Source organism: Elephas maximus, chromosome 1 (assembly GCF_024166365.1).
Source record: "Elephas maximus indicus isolate mEleMax1 chromosome 1, mEleMax1 primary haplotype, whole genome shotgun sequence".
Classification (NCBI taxonomy): Eukaryota; Metazoa; Chordata; class Mammalia; order Proboscidea; family Elephantidae; genus Elephas; species Elephas maximus.
In genome coordinates, this window is record NC_064819.1 from 139297757 (window position 1) to 139317679 (window position 19923).

Below are 19923 nucleotides of genomic sequence, written 5' to 3' on the forward strand. Positions count from 1 at the left end.
CTATTCAAGGAGTTTAAATTACAAAATGCTAAACAGGGATTAATAATAGGTCCTACTTCAGCTTGTTTTTATTAATTCTATTTAAAGATTTATATTGAGTATTTAATTGAGCAAGTTCTACTGTAGTCAGTTTATAATGCTATTGGATTGTGAGTCAAATAGTTTTGATTCCTCAAATGAGTGAGATGAATTGTGTCTTCATATACTCATAGAAAAGAACAGAAAATAAAAATTTCCATTGTTTTGGATTCTAAGCACATGAGTCTTCAGTTAATTTTTAAGTCGACATTTTATATATCGTCTTAGACACAGGTATCTGAACTGTAAATCATAAACTTTCTGTTATAGACATGGTTGAAACTTTAAGAAGCAGCATTAATATTTATTATGGTATCTTCCTTTGTCTTGATAAGACTGTTTTATTAGTCATCAAGATAATATAGAAGTTGTGTTCTCTCCACTAAGATAATGGAAACCTTCCTTAGTGGGGCACGGCAGCTTTCCAAAAGGAAAGAAATAAAGAATATAAATTTGATCTTTGGCATGTAAAAAACTGATTACAAGGGAAGGAAAACCGGATTTTACTCTCAAAAGAAAAAAATGTATACTTTCTGATTCTAGAGTCAGCATACTGTGTCAGTAATCTTATTCACTTTATTGAATATTTATGTATGTAAATGAACATTGGATTAATTTGTCTGAATTACTTTTTATGTCTTCTTTGTCAGGAGGATGAGGTGATCATTTTGACTAATTAGAATCCTTTGCCTTATTTCATTAGAGTGTTTTAAAACTGTGTAATTTTCGAGAGAATGCAGTATTTTTAGTCTGTCATAATAGCAGTATGTTCTTTCACATTTCATTAAAACAATTTTTAAGTGAAGTAAGCATTCAATTGTAAGACTAAAAATTCTGCATGGTATGTGTTTTCTTTTAATGTTGGCTGCATGTGGTTGTTTGCTTCTCTTATGAATGAAATTGAATTTCATTATCTAGACATTTTCCAGAAATTTTGTACAAGCATAATTGAACATTAAAAAAAAAAAATTATAGACAATTACAGCTTTATCTGGGAAGCCATCGTTCTATGAGGGAAAAAAAAAATCTCCCAGGGGAGTCTTAATGTCAAATTGATTCTGATCCTGTGTTACCTAATATTTGACTATACTTCCTCATTCTGAAGTTCTGGAAAATTCCTAGCTCTGTCTTCTTGTGTCCAGCAACTTCTATGTTCATCTTTCTAGTTCTTGCAGACCTGACTTCCCTCCTCCCTTTTTCTGAATTTGCTACAGGTTCTAACAAATGAATACTTTAAATGCAAATTCTTTTAGGAGGTAACACAAAAATAAACTTTCTCTTCATTTTCTAAAGTGTTTTAAGTCATTGCATCAATTCTTGTTGTTAGTTGCTATTGAGTCAGCTCCGACTCATGGTGACTCATGGCGACCTTATGTATAACAGAAGAAGATGTGTAAATTCTTAGAATAAGCATAATGATTACTGATACACTTTACTTCATACAGAAAGATTAGAAAAAAATATTTTCAGGTCACGAGAATTCTGTCAGCCATCCACTATTTTCTAGTGTTTAATATTGGTGCAGTTGATGGCAGTTAACCTAAAGAAGTGTAATGCTAGGTGTCAGATTTAAATTTTTATTACCGTTTTTTATCTCAGTTTTGTTTGTTCTTTGGGTTCATGTTGATTTAACTACAGGTGTTCTCTTCCTTTCCACTCATTTTATGTCTTTATCTAATATCCTATTATTATAATGCTTTAGGGCTAAAATTGTAATTTAATTGGAAAACATCTCAGTCATTTTTTTAACTGAAATCTTTATTGAGGTAATTGTAGATTCACAGTTATAAGAAGTAATATAGAGAGCGCTCATATATACTTAGTCGTTCAATTTTTGAATGTGTTAGAATACTGCAATTTTCCACTGAAAATTTTTATTTTTGCATGTTATATAGTGCATTACTAGACCTGGTGTAGTAATTTTATTCTATTTAAATAATATAAAGTTCAGTTAATTGATGACTTCTTGTTTTATAGTGTCTTAAGGCAGGTTGCTTGAAAGATCCTCTGTTAGATGACCATGGAGATTTTATTAGAATGTGCACCGCCATGAAAAAGATTGGTCTGGATGATGAAGAAAAACTTGATCTGTTTCGGGTAGTGGCTGGTGTCTTGCACCTTGGAAATATTGATTTTGAGGAAGCCGGCAGCACTTCAGGTTTTTTGTTTGTGTTTTTGTTTGTTTTTTAATGAGATGTGAAATTAGAGGGAAATTCTGTCATTTCTTTGTCGTATGTAATTGAATCTGTTTACGTACAGGTTTATTAACACTTTCTCTGAGCTTTGTAGACCATATGATGAATCTTCCAAATGAGGGAAGCTTTATTATCCTTCATTATGAGGCCCGTTCTGAGCAAATTAGTGATACTGATTAGGACTAAACCTTTTTTTTTTAATGAAGGATAAGTAACTTTGACTGTTGTTGTTGGGTGCTGTTGAGTCAGTTCTAACTCATAGTGACCTCATGTTACAGAGTAGAACTGCCCCATAGGGTTTTCTTGGCTGTAATCTTCACGGAAGCAGGTCTTTGTCCTGCAGAGCCGCTGGATGGGTTTGAACCTCTAACCTTATGGTTAGCAGCTGAGCCCTTAACCAAAATTTTGAACTGACATTATACTTTAATTCTCTGTCATTTACTAAGGTATATTTGATATTTTTCTGGTTTGTTGGGAAACCCTGGTGGCATAGTTGTTAAGTGCTATATGGCTGGTAACCAAAAAGTCGGCAGTTCGAATCCACCAGGTGCTCTTTGGAAACTCTGTGGGGCAGTTCTGCTCTGTCCTATAGGGTTGCTATGAGTCGGAATCGACTCGACGGCAGTGGATGGGTGTATATATATGTATGTAAATATACGTATGTGTAAGCCATGTTGGCGTAGTGTTTAAGAACTTGGTTGCTAACTAAAAGGTCAGTAGTTTGAATCCACCAGCCACTCCTTGGAAATCCTATGGGGGCAGTTCTGCTCTGTCCTGTAGGGTCGCTATGAGTCGGAATTGACTTCATGGCAACAGGTTTGGTTTATTTTAAATAAAAGCTTATATACTTTATTAATGAGAAATGTAAATACATTGAAATTTATGGTAATGTAAAAGGATATGTAAATGCCTGAATGCTGGCAATTTTTCAGCTTTAGTGTTTTAGTCTCTACATAAACAGTAAGACTTTTTGTATAATCCTAAATTTGACCCATGAATACAACAACTGGCAGACTATGGCCTTTGGGGTAAATCTGGCCCATCGCCTGTTTTTGTATAAATAAAGTTTTATTGGGACACAGCCACATCCATGCACGTATGTATTGTCTGTTGTGGCTTTCAGGCTACAATAACAAAGTTTAGTAGTGGCAGCAAAGACTGCATGGCCTGCAAAGCCTAAAATATTCACTATTTAAACCTTTATAAAAAAAGTTTGCTGACTCCTGCATTAATATATTGTTTTAAAATCTCGTATCAAGGATGAGTTAAAAACATCTAATGCACCATTTATATGTATAGTAGTCGATACCATGGGCTTTAGTGTCAGATCTCATAGGCTCTCTGAGCCTTGGTTTCTTCATTGGTAAAATGAAATAATACATGAGAAGTGCTTTTATAGTACCTGGTGCTAATATGCATGTAGGTAAAAAAATTTTTTTTTTTTTTTTTTAAGGGGCACAAGAGAAAGGAAAAAGATTTTAAAAATACATCTACTATGTGCAAGAGCCTTTATATACTGTTTTTCACCTAAATATCATAGTAGACCTATGAGGCAGGAGATAGTATCGCCATTTTACACAGGTGGAACCTGTGGAAAAATTAAGTAATATGGTTATTAAATGAAGATGTAAATGTGAAAACCAGAATTTACCCACATCCTAGTAACTCAGGAGCTTATGCTAATTGTCCCTCATTTTCCCCAGGTCACTGAAGCTCCCTGACAGTCCTGATCTGTGAATGAGTAGATTGAAATAGATAGACTTAATGACTTTCAGATTTAATTTCCTGTGATGCTGCAAAATTGATAATATGAGATACAACACAGTGTAGTGGGTAAAAGCGAGTGCTCTTGCGGCAGACTGCTTCACCATGCACTACCTGTGTCACCTTGGGCAAGTAACTTAAGCTTACTATGTCTCAGTTTCCTCACCTGTAACTGGGGATGATGATAGTTCCTCCTTGTTGTGAAGAGGAATAAATGGAGAGAAATATTTGTAAAAAGCTTTGAATGTTACTGTCTGGCACATAGTAAGCACTGTAAGAATTTTAAATAATAATTAAAATAAAAACATAGAGCATTCCCAGTTTAAAATGGAAAAACATTAAAGTTGATTTATTATTAGTGTGCGTTAACATTTTTAATTAGTTTTTTGAAGGGATTTGAAAATATATTTTGAAAGTGTAATGAATGTTAGAATACATTTCGTTTGTGCTGGAACATTGTTATACTAAAGTCACAAAAAAAAGATCCTGTGTTTAGAGTGAATGCACACACTTTAGAAATCTCAGAAGTGGTGTGGCATTTTACGTCTTACGTTACTACCTTGTGGTAAAACATGCAAATGTATTATAAATGTTGCATGGTGCAGTTAGCAGAAAAGCATTTAAGTGGCCACAAGGTACGTAGTACATATTTGCTTTTTCTCTTCCATCCTGTCTTTTTGTTGAAGGGACAATGAGCAGAAAGTAGAGAAGTTTGGAATGAAATATTGAATCAAGAGAATTAATAAACCAGATTATTTTTGTTTTAATCATTATGATTTTATTACGTATACATATATATACACTTTATATATTCTAAATGCAAGTCCCTATTCACTTTTCATATGTATAATTTGCAGATATTTTGTCCATTCTGTTGCTTTCCTTTACATTTTTCTGGATTGTGTTCTTTGAAGCATGAAAGTTTTTAATTTTGGTGAAATCCAGTTTATCTGTCTTTTCCTGTGTTGCTTGTGCTTTTAGTTTCCTATTTAGGAGACCATTGCCTACTCCAAGGTCATGAAGATTGATGCCTCTGTTTTCATCTGAGTTTTTTTAATTGTTTTAGTTCTTACATTTAGGTTTTTGATCCATTGCGAGTTAATTTTTTTAAGAGGTATGGGGTGGTGATCCAGATTCATTCTTTGGCACGTGGATAGTTAGTTGTCCCATCACTATTTGTTGAAAAGACTACAGGCAGTCCCTGGATTACGAGCGACTTCTGTTCCTAAGTCTCTTTAAGTTGAATTTATACATAAATCAGAACAGTTAACATCTAACGTCAGTTAGTCAAATGTTTGTCTTAGTATACGGTATACCTTCCTATGCATAAAAAACGTTAAACACTTGCAGATATGCTAAAACATCTTTAACATAATAATACAGTAATAATAATAATGTTTTGTTGAGTGTCACAAAGTAGTGCCTATTTGTTACTATGGACCATTGTATGTACCTCGAATTTTTACTATACTAGGCTTTATAGGGGAGCCCTGGTGGCATAGCAGTTAAGAGCTTGGCTGCTAACTAAAAGGTCCGCAGTTTGAATCCACTAGCCACTCCTTGGAAACGCTATGGGGCAGTTCTACTCTGTCCTATAGGGTCGCTGTGAGTCGGAATCGACTCTAAGGCAACGGGTTAGGTTAGGCTTTACAGGGGGTTGGTTCATAACTACAGGTTGGACATTTGTAAACTGGGGACTGCCTGTATTTTCCTATTGATTGGTCTTGACAACCCCTATTCTTATAAGATCTTGTGATTATTTCTTCTGAGAAGTGGTCTGTTAAGCATTTCACTAACTTGTCATAATCAAATTCTCATGATTTTCACATATGCTGTGTAGTTTTGGAGTTAGGTAGTATTGAAATGAAGCCTTTACATAAATACTAACTTTTTAAAAATTTGTAAAATGTTTAGTATTTCTAATATTATTAGCAGTAATAATTACAGTAATAGTAATTAGCCTTTATGCAGTGCTTACTGTATACCGGGCACTATTCCAAACACTTCACGTATATTAACTTATTAATATTCATAACAACCTTATGAGGTAGGTACTATTATTAACCTTATTTTATAGATGAGGAAACTGAGGCACAGAGAGAGTAACTTGCTGATGGTTACACACGTAGTAAGTGGTAGAGCCAGGTCAACCCAGAGTCTCAAGCATGCTGGTATACTTCATGTTGGCATGAAAAAATATTTTTTATAACAGCCTCTATAAACAGAAATTTATAGATATGATATGTAGGTAGTAGCAGTTGTCTGCTCACCCTCTCCCTCCATTCCAAGCAACACAAGCACATGCCTATACACACACATGCATAGATATATCCTTATCAAAATTAACATACTAAAGCATATTATAACTTTTGCCACAAAAATTACTCCCCGAAGCTTTTTGGAGACTTAACGAATTTTAATAGGGAATTATGATTCATCGTTATATATTTTGCTTACAGGGTCATAAAAAATGAAATAGTAGCAAGTTAGTATTGATGGGATGAAAGAATTAAACCATAGATTTGTCCCACACGAGGGTCTTCAGGTGCCCTTGGCAGCAGGGGTGTCTGGCAATGGCAGTAAAGTGAGGTGAAATTAAGAGTTACAAATAAAACACGTAAAACCCAAACCAAACCTGTTGTCACTGAGTTGATTGTGACTCATAGTGACCCTACAGGACAGAGTGGAACTGCCCCATAGAGTTTCCAAGGAGCAACTGGTGGATTCGAACTGCTGACCTTTTGGTTAGCAGCCAAATGCTTAACCATTGCTCTACCATGCCCCTATAAAAATAGTTTTACATAAAAAAAAAAAGCAAAGTGTAATTCAAAGAAATGAGTCTTAAAAATTTGGTGTAAAAAATGTTTATTAATTTTGAATTAAAGTATATTTTCATTAGGTGGTTGTAATCTGAAGAATAAATCTACTCAGTCATTGGAATACTGTGCTGAGTTACTGGGTTTGGATCAAGATGATCTTCGTGTGAGTTTAACCACAAGAGTCATGCTTACAACAGCAGGGGGCACTAAGGGAACAGTTATAAAGTAAGTTTCTTAACTATGAAAATCCTGCCTTGCAGTTTGTCAAGGAGCTGAGTTTTAAAGTTGATCTTTATGCATCATTCCTTCTTTTCATTATAATATGTTCTAAAACCTGTGTTGATAGATCAAAATTCTGTGCATCTCACTGCAGTAAACCACCAACCATATAAATAAATGGGGACTTTGATAGCTCTTCAGTTGTTCCTTGCAGATGTACTGCATGTCACAAATTTGGAATTTATGAAATAAGAAAGGGATTTACTTTTATACAGCAATGAAAATAAGTTAATTATGTCGCTCAGTATTTGACTGTTTTAGGTTTATTTTACTTCAGAAGTATGTTTCCATGCAAATGGAATGGTGCACACAGTACAACTTATACATAGAACTGTCTTTAACAAAATACTCAGCAATGGAATTTCCCCTGGCTTTTAGGATTCTTTGTTTAGAGGAAATTGCAACTGATAAGAAAATAAAGGCACAGCTAAGATTTTTAAAGTCAGTAACCAACAATTTGTAGATTGTGTCTGGTATGTGTACTCTTGGTTCAGTATTGTATATTTTATACATTTTCACTTTTGATATTGGAAATTAAATAATGATTAGGGTTATCATCCTGAGACACTGTTAGATTTTCACCTGTGAGGAGAAAATGTCGTATCCTCTGTGCGCTGCTAAATAAGGCAGGCAGTGGGCTCTAGTGACGTATTTCTGACAAATTTTCAACAAATTAAAACGCATTCTTAAAAAATGTTTAAACCAATTGCCATCAAGTTAACTCCAACTCATGGCGACTCCACGTGTGCCAGAGTAGAACCGTGCTCCATAGGGTTTTCAATGGCTGATTTTTCGGAAGTAGATTGAAAAAATGTTTAGCCACTCAGAAAATACAGTAGTACCAACACTTTTAAAAATCTTAATAAGGTGTGCATAGCCTGATTCTTTGCTAATTCCAAATTATTTTTATTATAAAGAAAAATCCAGCAAGGAGGATGTAGAGCAGTGCCCTACAGGTACGTGGTTTCTTAGGGATAGTTCAGAGGCCAGGAGGTGGCCCATAAAGGCCTTATGGGTGGTCCCCAGGTATCACTTTCTCCATTTCTGCTTTGATCCAAAGCAGTTCTTTTAGGTACTTTATTTATTGGGTGTCCACATAAGATTCACTTTAAGAAATGGTTCTCTTGTGGGAAATTTCAGTTAGAAAACCACTGTTTAGAGGGGATTAAAATATCAGGCTGACCTAGATGACTTTTAAGGGTTCCTTTCAAATTTGACATTTTTTTTTTTTTGATGCTCCTCTGGTACCTCATGGATACCTTTATGATAGCATTTAGCAGTATTTGGAAGTTTTCTTTTATGCCAGTCTTCCTTCATAAGACTGTAATTTTCTTGAGAACCGAGGCTGTGTGTCTGAATTTGCAGCATCAAATACCGTTACACCGTGTAGTTACTTAAACAGTTGTTGTTAGGTGCAGCCTAGTCAGTTCTGACTCATGGAGACCCTTGTAGAACAGAACAAAACACTGCCTGATCCTCTGCCATCCTCAGAATCTTTGCTGTGCTTGAGCCCATTGTTGTAGCCACTGTGTCAGTCCGTCTCGTTGAGGGTCTTCCTCTGTTTCACTGACCCTCCACTTTACCAAGCATGATGACCTTCTCCAGGGACTGGAGAGCAGTAAAGTTGGACAATTCACATTTTAAGGTGTAAACATTTTTTTCATAAACAAAGTAAAGAAGTTACCAAGCTTTGAAATTATCTTGAATTAAGTGCAATTTCTTTTGTATTTATGGAAAATCAAAAGGAAGATTATTCTTATGAATAATTTTTATATATTCTGCATGTATAATATAGAGAAGTGTAAATTAAGGTTAAAAAGATTTTTTCAGACCTAAAGTTCTTTTATCCAGTAATAGATTTTTTTTTTTTTTAATCTAAGTATAGGTGATTTTTTTCTTTTTTATCTAATTGCAAAGAATTCCCTTAGTTTTTCTCTTATAATTTTTCAGCCAGCCTCATTTATCTGTGCCTTTTCACCCATGACCCTTGGTAACTATTTTGTTCTTCATAGTGACTATGTTAGGTGTGTGTACTTTGACCTGGGGTGTCTGGCACCCTTTTCACAAAACGTCACCATAAGGAATTCTCATCGGTATCATGTTCTTTTATAGGGTACCCCTGAAGGTGGAGCAAGCAAACAATGCCCGCGATGCCTTGGCGAAGACTGTCTATAGCCATCTCTTTGATCATGTGGTTAACAGAATAAATCAGTGTTTTCCTTTTGAAACCTCATCCTATTTTATTGGGGTCCTAGATATTGCAGGTTTTGGTAAGTGTAGTTTCTTTTGTGAGTTTGTGTGTGTTCAATATTTTTTCATTTGGTTTTCCACAATATTTAAAAAGAAAAGATTTTAAAAAGTAACCTTTTCTCTTCTTGTAATACCCTTTATCTGATGTATTTTAAGCTATACATACATACTTACATTTTATAGAATGATTTAAATAGGAAACTGATGCTTTAAAAAAAAGACTCGAATGGGCAGTTTTGATCACACTAATGTTAAAGTTAAAACGTATTGATTAAAACCGCTATAGTTAAGGGATGTCTCTGTACTCTTAAATAAACACAAGCGAATAAAGTAAACTCTTGAGTGCTACTAATGCTAATACTAATTAAGGGATCAAGATTTTTAATGTATTTTTTAATGGACTTTGAGCAGTTGTGCAGAAAGTAGAGACAGTTCCCATTGACAGTCAAACTTTTGACTAACATGTAAGCTGGTGTACAGGTTGACCTAGTTGATAGACCATCCTGCTTACTGTGTGTAAAAATTTGTAGCATTAATTGTGAGCAAATATAAAATAACTTTGAAGCTGTACAACCAGAAATGAAATGAATCCACCTACATCTGAGTGTTGCTGCTTTATTCTGAATGACTGTGTAGTAAAATTCTCAAAGTAAATCTGACTGTTGGTATCAGGTTTTGTGTTGGGTTTTATTGATGTGGGGGTTCCACTGGCCGTGTAGGAGCGGCGTTTCTCCTCTGTGGTTTATTGCCTTTGCCAAGGGAAGGTGTGTGTGTTTGCATCTTGGAAGGAGCAGGGTTTTGTTTTCGTTTTGCCAGGCTAAGTGATGTGATGTATATTTTAAAATTTATAGTAAATCATTACGTTTTACTCAAAGGTAGAGAAACACCTGTAACTGAATTATGATTTCACGATCTTCAGATGCTTGTTTCCTGGTGTATGCCAGTTTAACTTAACACACACAGAGAATCATAAAATTTTAGAGTTTTAGGGATCTTAGTGATCGTTTAATACAATCCATTAATTTTAGAAATCAGTATCCATAGCATTTTTGATAACTAAAATGTTACAGCTTGCATAGCAAAAGATCTTTTAGAGCTCTTGAATTTTGAGCCTTTTGTTTTGTTTTAATTAACTCAGATTAATACTTCTGCTTTAAAAATTAGGAAATGGCTTACGTTTTGTATGTTTTACCATATGAGATTTATTTCATAGGACAAAAACCTTTTTTGTCAAATGAAGCAAGGTATTTTTCATATTTTTAATTCTTAACAAAATTTAAGACTTGAAATAAGAGCATTTGGGGAGCACGGAACAATTGCATTTATTTATTTTCACCTAATCTTCACTTAAGCCATTAAAGTACATTAAAATTTTATCCAGAGGTAAATTTATAATATAAATTTGGCCTGCTGATGACTCTTGCTTCTGGTTTTATGTTTTCAGAGTACTTTGAACATAACAGTTATGAGCAATTTTGCATCAACTACTGCAATGAAAAACTTCAACAATTTTTTAATGAAAGGATTCTGAAAGAGGTACTTGCCATTTTACTTTAGGAACTGCAGTAAGTGATTTTAAAATTCAAGGAACAGAGATGTGCCACAGTTACTGTGATCAAGGGGGCATAATGTAAGGTGGCCCAGGGAATTAAGAAAGCCCAGCACAGACCGCAGCATTTCAGCTGTTACTCAGGCACATCAGATGTGTGAACGGCATAGCTGCCGCCCTGGGGACTCAGTCAGAACATTGATAGGTACTTCCTCAGAAGTAAGGAACATCTATTTACCAGTGACTTTACTAGGCTTTATGCTGCTGTTTTAATTCTGTCATTGCCAACCAGCTTTCTCCTCTCATTGTTGCCTAGCATCTCCCACCCTTCCTGCAAGTCTCTCTGCTTCTGCTGCCTCTGCCATCTACTTGCTCTCTCTGTGTGGCAGCAAAGCCCCAAGTCAGGAGTTTTGGTGGACATTTCGCCACAGAACACTGAGTCCATTTCATATTGTGCAGTATTTCCATCTCTGTGATTATGATTATTTTATTTTTAGGAACAAGAACTCTACCAAAAAGAAGGTTTAGGTGTTAATGAAGTACATTATGTGGATAATCAGGACTGTATAGGTATGTACCATTTAACTCCACTTTTGGGGAAACAGGAGAGATATAATGAATGCATTTAGTAGTAATTTTTCTGTGCTCTGTAATTATTATTTCTGGCTATAGGACTTGAAACTATGATATTTGAGAGAGGTTCTACTTCTCCAATAATACTGCTTGGAAGTTGTTTTTCCTACTAAGGCCTCAAATTCAGCTATCTGGACAGTTTGTCTAAAATCTGCTCTATTCATTATGGATGGGCATTTTCCTACTTAAACAGCTAACATGTGAATCAGTTCACAGAGAAACCGAAAGGCTTAAGCAGTAAAGGGATTTATTATCTCGCATGATGAGAAGTTCACAGGTAGCCCAGGCTCTGGGTGACGTTTGTCAGGGTTTGGCTCTCCTGCGAGTCTCTGGGCTCCCTCCTCCTCCGTGCCTTGGCAGCACCCTCCTGTTGCATGTTGACTTCAAAAGTTCTGCATGTCACATCCAGATAATAGTGTGCAGCAGGAGAACAGGGTCTGTGCTTTCTCCTCGGTTTTCTAACTGTAAAGAAGCATTTCCCTGAAGCCCTGCAGTTAGCACTCAGGCTTCCTTTTCTTTTCCTATCCTATCTCTAAAACCATTAAGCAAGCCTAATTTTGAAATCGCAATTCGACAATCTGATCAATAACTCGTGCTAGATTTGGACAAGGTAATAGTATAACAGTGCTATCACTTCATATTTGTGTAACTTTAATCAAAGCACTTTCATGTCCTACCTGCCCACTCAGCATTCCTTTAGCACCCTAGATCCTTTCCCACCTCTCTGCCTTTGACTGTGCGGCTTGATATCCTTGGGTAGAACTCCTTTCCTTCCAGTTATCCTTTAGTCTACCTCTACTTTCTCCTCTGCCAATCAGTAGCCCCATTTATGGCTCAGTTCACTACACCCCACCTTTACCACTGCTAAGTGCCCAAGAAACACCATGCTCTGACCAACGTCATTAGAATCTTGATTTTGTATGTCTTGTAGCTTAGAGTCTGTCACACTCAACAATTCTTATATACCATAGTTTAAGCAGTCCACATCTTACAGCTATTTGGGAAGGGGGAGGAAATTCAAACAGCATGACGGAAGGAGCATAAAAATGTGCTGTTACTGAATAGTTTTACTTTGGAAGCATAATTTAGATAAACTTTTAAAAGCAGTATAAGAAAGCTATGCATGCAGAAGCTTCCCTTCCGTGCTTTTGCTTCATTTTGAATATAGATGTCATTTGGAAGAGGAGAAATTTCTGATTTCTTAGCCACTTATCCTGACTTACAAATGAAGTGTTTATTATATCAATTGCTTTCTTTATACAATCTTTTTTTTTTTTTTTTTGGAAACCTATGATAAATGTAAGATTTTACTTTCTAATAAACTGCCAGGTTTGGAATATAGCCCACCAGCCCTTTATGGACTTTCAGAGAATACCTATAGAATCATCTGTTACATTGTTTCTGACCAGTCCTTGAAATCGATGATCAGTTTTTGCTCACATATCTTTAAAATGTTATGTTGCTATCGTATTGTGAATATTTTGATTTTTTTCCCCATTGAAATAGATTTAATTGAAGCAAAATTAGTGGGCATACTGGATATTTTGGATGAAGAAAATCGCCTTCCCCAGCCCAGCGACCAACACTTTACATCTGCAGTTCACCAGAAGCATAAGGACCATTTCCGACTCACTGTGAGTTTACCGTTCCAAAATTGAGACTTGGTGATAGGAAGAGAAACCTCTTAAGAAGATGCATTAATCATTTTAACCTTCAGTAGATAATTAGAATCATGAGTTATGTAGGCTTAGAGTGACTATAATACATTCAGTACAGCATCTTGTATAGATGAACATTTAATTTATATATACCGGCAGTCCCCAGGTTATGAACATTCAACTTAAAGACAACTCCTACTTGCCCTTTAATGGTATGTAAATTTTCTCTCGCTTTGAAACGATTGAACTAACCCCTACTCACAACAAATTCTTCATCTCAGTCACCTTCACTTGCTGCACGTGCAGCTTTTAAATCATTGAAAAGGCTTCCGGCCTTGTCTTGCACTGAAGTAAGGCTAAATACAAACCATATGCACCTGTTTAGACTTACCTACAAATTCTTGAAGATACAATTAGGAGGGGATCTCATTCTTAACCTGGGGACTGCCTGTGTTTTTGATGCCGATGATCTGTTTAATCAAGGCCCTTCCTCTGGGTGGAAAGAGATCCCAGGCAGGAGGAGTAGCTGGAGTAATTGTTGTGAGATGCCTCCATCTAATTGCCCAAGAAACAACCCAGAGTCTGCAGGACCTGGTGGGAATGAAAGTAGATGAATCCACTGGGTTTAAGAGGAAGAACAGTGTTTGAAAAGCTTTACCTGCTGTCTTCATGGTCTCCCTTCTGAGTGAAGTGACCCTGAATTGCTTTGTTTTATGTCATGTAACTTTGATCACAATCCAGGAGTCACAAGAGATCCTAGAGGTCATAAGCAGCCATCTGTCTACACATTTGTAAGACCAGCAGTAAAGGTTGTGGCTTATGAATGAGAATGCTGACTGGTGGAAGCAGTCCATATTAGACAGCTGATTCATTTTGATCTTCTTTCCTCTAGGGACTTTTGAATGGAAAATACAATCAGAGAGGGAATAGAAGCTGAAGCGATAGAAGAATTAGCTGAAATAAAGGGAAAACCAGACATAGAGCAGTAGAAATACATGAGAGGTGCATTTCTAAAAGGGCCAGAAGGCCAGGTTCCCGCAGCTGCTCTGGATCATAGAGCTGTGCTTGAACCCGTGCAGCAGTGGACAATAGAACAGGTGTCCATGAGGCTGCACTGTGTGGCTATTGAGCTGTTTTCTGTGCTCCCCTAATTCTGTCTGTACCTTTAAACTCAGGGATCATCACCTGGGATAATACAATAACTCCATAGTAGGGTGAGAAAGAGCCAGATTAGTGCAGAAGAAATACGCCAGTTTCAGCCACAAAGATATGTGCTGCCTCATGGTATAGATAACAACAACAATTAAAAAAAAAAAGGGAAAGAAACACTGCGTCGTGGAATTAAGGAACTAATAGGCAAATGCCTCCCACACTATATATCATTTTGCGATTGTACCATAGTATAACAGTCATTGCTTTGGTGGATCCAGGGGATTAAGTGAATGGTAATGGGTATTCTTGTTACCATGCATCATTAACAGAATCCAGACTGTGTTGGGTAATAGGTTAAAGGGTTTTACTTGAAAAGCAGATGTGATTCTGCTAACCTCTAGAGACTGGATCCCACAACCACCTGCCCCATTAGCAGAGAGCTCTGTATCCCTTAATAGTTCCTGTAATGTGGAGACTTTTTTCCTCTTACTTCAGTGGAGACAGAAATAGGACAATATGTATCCTCAACAAAACTTTTTCTAAGATTCAGTATTATCTCTCCCTCTCTGTATCCACCCCCCCTCCCCCACCCCCAGTTCCTTGTTTCGCCTAGCCTGTGGATGCATGCTTACCTACACCAGTGGTCCTGATCACTGTTGTTAGCTGCCTGTTGAGTCAGTCCCCGACTCAGGCGACCCCATGTGTTACAGAGTAGAACTGCTCCATACGGTTTTCTTAGCTGTAATCTTTACAGAACCAGATTGCCAGGCCTTTTTTTCTGTGGAGCTGCTGGGTGGGTATGAACCCGAACCTTTTTAGTTAGGAGCTGCTCACAAAACGCTTGCAAAATTGTAACTAGGGTCGCACAGTCATATAACTCAAAATGTCAGGAATGGGCTTTGGCCACTTTGCTCAAAAAGAGAACTATGAGCAAGGCAGTAAATCCCAATTTGTATAGGCTGTTACTTTTGTTGTATTAATTTGAAAAAACAAAAACAAAATGATTGAACGCTCTGTGCCAGGCACTGTTCTGAGGGTTTTACCTGAATTATTTAATTTCATCCTCACAGCAGTCCTCTGAGGTAGATCCTATTAGGATCCCCATGCTTCAGTGAGGAACATGCAAGGAGAGGTTAGGTGACCTGCTGCTGTGTATCCCACAGTGAGGAAGTGGTGGATTTGGGAGTCAGGCCCAGGCAGTTTGGCTTAGGACCGTCACATAGAGAAAAGAGGCCTTGTGGTCTACCAGCTCTCTAATTCAAGCAAGCCACATAAGTTTCCCAAATCTTAGTTTTCTCACTTTTAAATGAGATTATCTTTCTTAACCTTCAGTTATTTTGAGGGTCAGATGTGATCTTGAATATGAAAGTGTTCCTGAAACTTTTAAACATGATACAGACATAAAGAAATGTTACACTTAGATAGTATACCCCTAAAATGATTTGTTGCTCTTGGTTGCTGTCAAGGTGATTCTGACTCATGATGACCCCATGTGTGCAGAGTACAACTGTTCCATAGTGTTTCCTTCACATAAATTAGGGCTTATTGTATAAACACGTTAGGATGTATGGTTTAAAACAGTCAGAGACTCCCTGTGGTGGATTTCAGGTTTTTCTCTAGAAAAATGGTTCTCAACCTTCGCTGCATATAGTGACTACCTGATGGGTAGGTGGTATGGGCAGTGGGAGCTGTGAACATTCTCCAGGTGAATATAATTAAGCAGCCAGGGTTGAGAACCACTGGTTTAGCAGTAGGCAGTTAACGTTATAAAATGCCTACTATGTTTTACATGTGCTTGTCATTTTTTTAAAATTGTCTTACTCCCTTTTTCTCTCCTAAGATACTATAACCAAATATTTGCTAGATTGCATTGGTACTTTAAAATGTATTAGATGTTTAAAAGCAATGTAATTATGAATACTCTGAAAACTTCTTTTGTAATTTTGCAGATATTTTACATCATAAATGTTTTGTAAATGAACATCATGTAATCTTTTTTGATAAATCTATAACTGAGGTATATATTGTTTTTCAGATCCCCAGAAAATCTAAACTGGCAGTTCATAGGAATATCAGAGATGATGAAGGCTTCATTATTAGGCATTTTGCAGGGGCAGTGTGCTATGAAACAGTGAGTATATCTTTTACCGGGGGAGAGGAAAATTGATGTTGAAGCTGTGCTGTCTGATATGATAGCCACTAGCCACATGTAGCTTTTAAAATGTAAATAAAATTTAAAATTCAATTCCTGAGTCATGCTACACCCACTTCAAGTGCTCAGTAGCCATATTGGCTGGTGGCCACTATTGGACAGCTCAGATAAAGAACATTTTCATCGTCATTGTTGTTACTGTGTGCTATTGAGTTGGTTCTGACTCATAACAACCCTACAGGACAGAGTGGAATTGCCCAGTTGGGTCTCCTAGGTTGAAATCCTTTTTTTTTTCAATTGTGCTTTAAGTGAAAGTTTACAGTTCAAGTTAGTTTCTCGTGCAAAAGTTTATACACATATTGTTATGTGACCTTAGTTGCTCTCCCTATAATGTGACAACACACTGTTCCTTTCCACCTTGTATTTCCCGTGTCCACTCATCCAGCTTCTGTCCCTTTTTGCCTTCTCATCTTGTCCCTGGACAGGAGCTACCCATTTAGTCTTACGTATCTGAGCTAAGGAGCACTCTCCTCACAAGTATTATTTTATATCTTATAGTTCAGTTTAATCTTTGTCTGAAGAGTTGGCTTCAGGATTGGTTTCAGTAACGGGCTAACGGAGAGTCCAGGGGCCATCTCTTCCAGGGTCCCTCCAGTCTCAGTCAGACCATTAAGTCTGGTCTCTTTACTAGAATTTGAGTTCTGCATCCCACTTCTCTCCTTTTCCGTCAGGGACTCTCTGTTGTGTTCCCTGTCAGGACAGTCATTGGTGATAGCCGGGCACCATCTAGTTCTTCTGATCTCAGGCTGATGGAGTCTCTGGTTTATGTGGCCGGTTCTGTCTCTTGGGCTCTAATTTTCCTTGTGTCTTTGGTGTTCTTCATTCTCCTTTGCTTGAGGTGGGTTGGGACCAATTGATGTATCTTACATGGCTCCTTACCAGCCTTTAAGACCCTAGGTGCCACTCACTGAAATGGCATGCAGAACATTCTCTTAATGAATTTTATTATACCAGTTGACCTCGATGTCCCCTGAAACCATGGTCCCCAGACCGCTGCCCCTGCTACTCTGTCCCTCAAAGTGTTTGGTTATATTCAGGAAACTTCTTAGCTTTTGATGTAGTCCAGTTGTGCTGACTTCCTCTGTGTTGTGTGTTGTCCTTCACTTCACCTAAGATAACTCTTATCTACTATCCAGTTAGTGAATACCCCTCACTAGGTTGAACTCTTTAGGGGAGCCAACTGCCAAGTCTTTCTCCTGCTAATTAGCTGGTGGGTTTGAACTGCCAACCTTTTGGTTCACAGCCAAGTGCTTAAACATTGTGCCACATAAGTGTCAGGCCTGTGTTGGAATCCTGGAATCCTTTTTCGTCAAAATAGAAAGTTCATTTGGAGACTACTGTGTTAAGGGATATTATAACAAGATGGACTCAAGCATTCCTGTTGATGTATTTTTCAGACCCAGTTTGTGGAGAAAAATAATGATGCTCTACATATGTCTCTTGAATCCTTAATATGTGAATCCAGAGATAAGTTTATTCGGGAATTATTTGAGTCATCCACAAATAACAACAAAGATACTAAACAAAAAGCAGGCAAACTCAGCTTCATCAGTGTGGGAAACAAGTTTAAGGTAACTTGTGTTAAATAATTTGATTTTTTTTTTTTTTGAGTGCATTTAAGACAAATTATGTTGTTTTATACTCTAAAGTGAATAATGTAGACCAATTGTTACAAATGTCATGAGTGAAGTTCAGTAGCAGTCCCTGCAAGGTACGTAAAATGTCATAAGGTAGGTCTAATAACTGAACATACAGAAATGCTGGTAATTTTCTGAATATGTTCTTTCTTGGTGCTAAGCATATCTGATTGCCTCTCCTAATGTTCTTGCTTCTGCTTACTGTCTGATTGACCTTCCAACCTTCTCTTTCCCACTTGTTTTCTGTTTCCTTCCTTATTCAGCAGTTTTGTTTTAGCTGGAGTAGTCCAGCTCGAGATGGCTAGAGAGGACTAGTTGAGTTGAGAGAGGAAAAGCAGGCACAGCCAGGGGCTTCAGGTAAATGATCACCTTCATGCACTCCTATTTATAGAGTGGCTGCAATGTTAAAAAGGGCTCGTCTCAAATTAATGATTCAGTTTGTAATTCCTTTTGAGTGTGTGTTCTCTTACAGTGGCATTATGGATCTGCATATTACGCTAAAATTTGATTAAAGCTTTTAATAACTTACATAAAAGATAAGTGCTTGGGTGTGACAAACCCTTCAAATTGCTTATTTAACATTGAAGAACATTTGTTATATTAATTTTGGATCAGGAATTTTTCTTTGCATTCTATAGAGAAATTGTCACAAGATGTGTTTTAGAAATCGAGCACTACTGTTTCCAAATGTTGAGTCTTCAGCATAGAAAAAATTAATTTAAAAACCTTTAGGTCACATGCTTAAAGAGCGAAGAACTATAATTAATAGGAAAAGAAATAGAATTAATTTCTGTCTTATACATTTCTACAAAGTATTATTGTATTTATAAAAAAGCTCTGAATATGCCTTTCATTATATGTACTTTAAATATTTTTAAAAATTATGTAATTAAGGATAATATTTAAGTATTAGAATATTATGATAGTAACTGACAGTATAAGCTTCCTCAAACCCCTTTTAGATTGAAGTAGGTTCTGAATAACTTGATAAAATCATTTTATAAAAACTGGTTATTTTAACCTTAAACATAAATATAGGAGAAAGCTTATAATACATTTTGAAGTAACTGAATAAAAAACTTTTAACTTTTTATAATGTATTAATTATGAGTCCCTAATTTTTCTTGATGAGCAATATTTTTTTTCTTATTTGCATAGTCTTAAATTCCTGAATAAATGTTTGATAAAAGATTGGTTTAAAAACAGAATTTTAGTCTATATGAAATGTAATTCATTAAATATTTTCTTCCTGTAATATGGAAAACCTGGTGGCATAGTGGTTAAGTGGTATGGCTGCTAACCAAAAGGTTGGTGGTTCGAATCTACCACGCACTCCTTGGAAACTCTATGGGGCAGTTCTGCTCCATCCTGTAGGGTTGCTATGAGTCGGAATTGGCTTGATGGCAATAGGTTTGGTTTTTTTTTTTTTTGGTTACTGTAATATTACAGTAGTATTACCGGTAAGAATATACTTGAAATTTTGGGCAATATAAATAAAAACAAAAGCATTCTTCAGATTATCTTATGGATTAAATTTCTCTTTTATGTTGAAATACCTTATAATTCCTTATATATAACAAATATATTTTGCACGTTATACTGCTGAAAGCTATAACTGAACGAAATTATTAATAATAAAGTGTTTTTCTCTGAGATACTTTGAAATGAAGTATTAATGATGATTCTTAATTTTAAAG

The 19923-nt window shown here is 36.4% G+C and overlaps 1 protein-coding gene across 6 annotated transcripts in view; it reads left to right on the top strand.

Annotated features, from left to right (window-relative positions):
• Positions 1 to 19923, top strand: part of MYO6 (myosin VI) — a 170317-nt gene that overhangs the window by 106215 nt on the left and 44179 nt on the right. For all 6 annotated transcript variants that reach the window (XM_049895893.1, XM_049895913.1, XM_049895921.1 and 3 more), the window contains exons 12-19: positions 2056 to 2236; positions 6937 to 7081; positions 9248 to 9405; positions 10830 to 10921; positions 11432 to 11504; positions 13074 to 13201; positions 16413 to 16508; positions 17987 to 18160. In XM_049895893.1, coding sequence (XP_049751850.1) covers positions 2056 to 2236; positions 6937 to 7081; positions 9248 to 9405; positions 10830 to 10921; positions 11432 to 11504; positions 13074 to 13201; positions 16413 to 16508; positions 17987 to 18160 — 1047 coding nt within the window. The remainder of the gene's footprint in view (positions 1 to 2055; positions 2237 to 6936; positions 7082 to 9247; positions 9406 to 10829; positions 10922 to 11431; positions 11505 to 13073; positions 13202 to 16412; positions 16509 to 17986; positions 18161 to 19923) is intronic.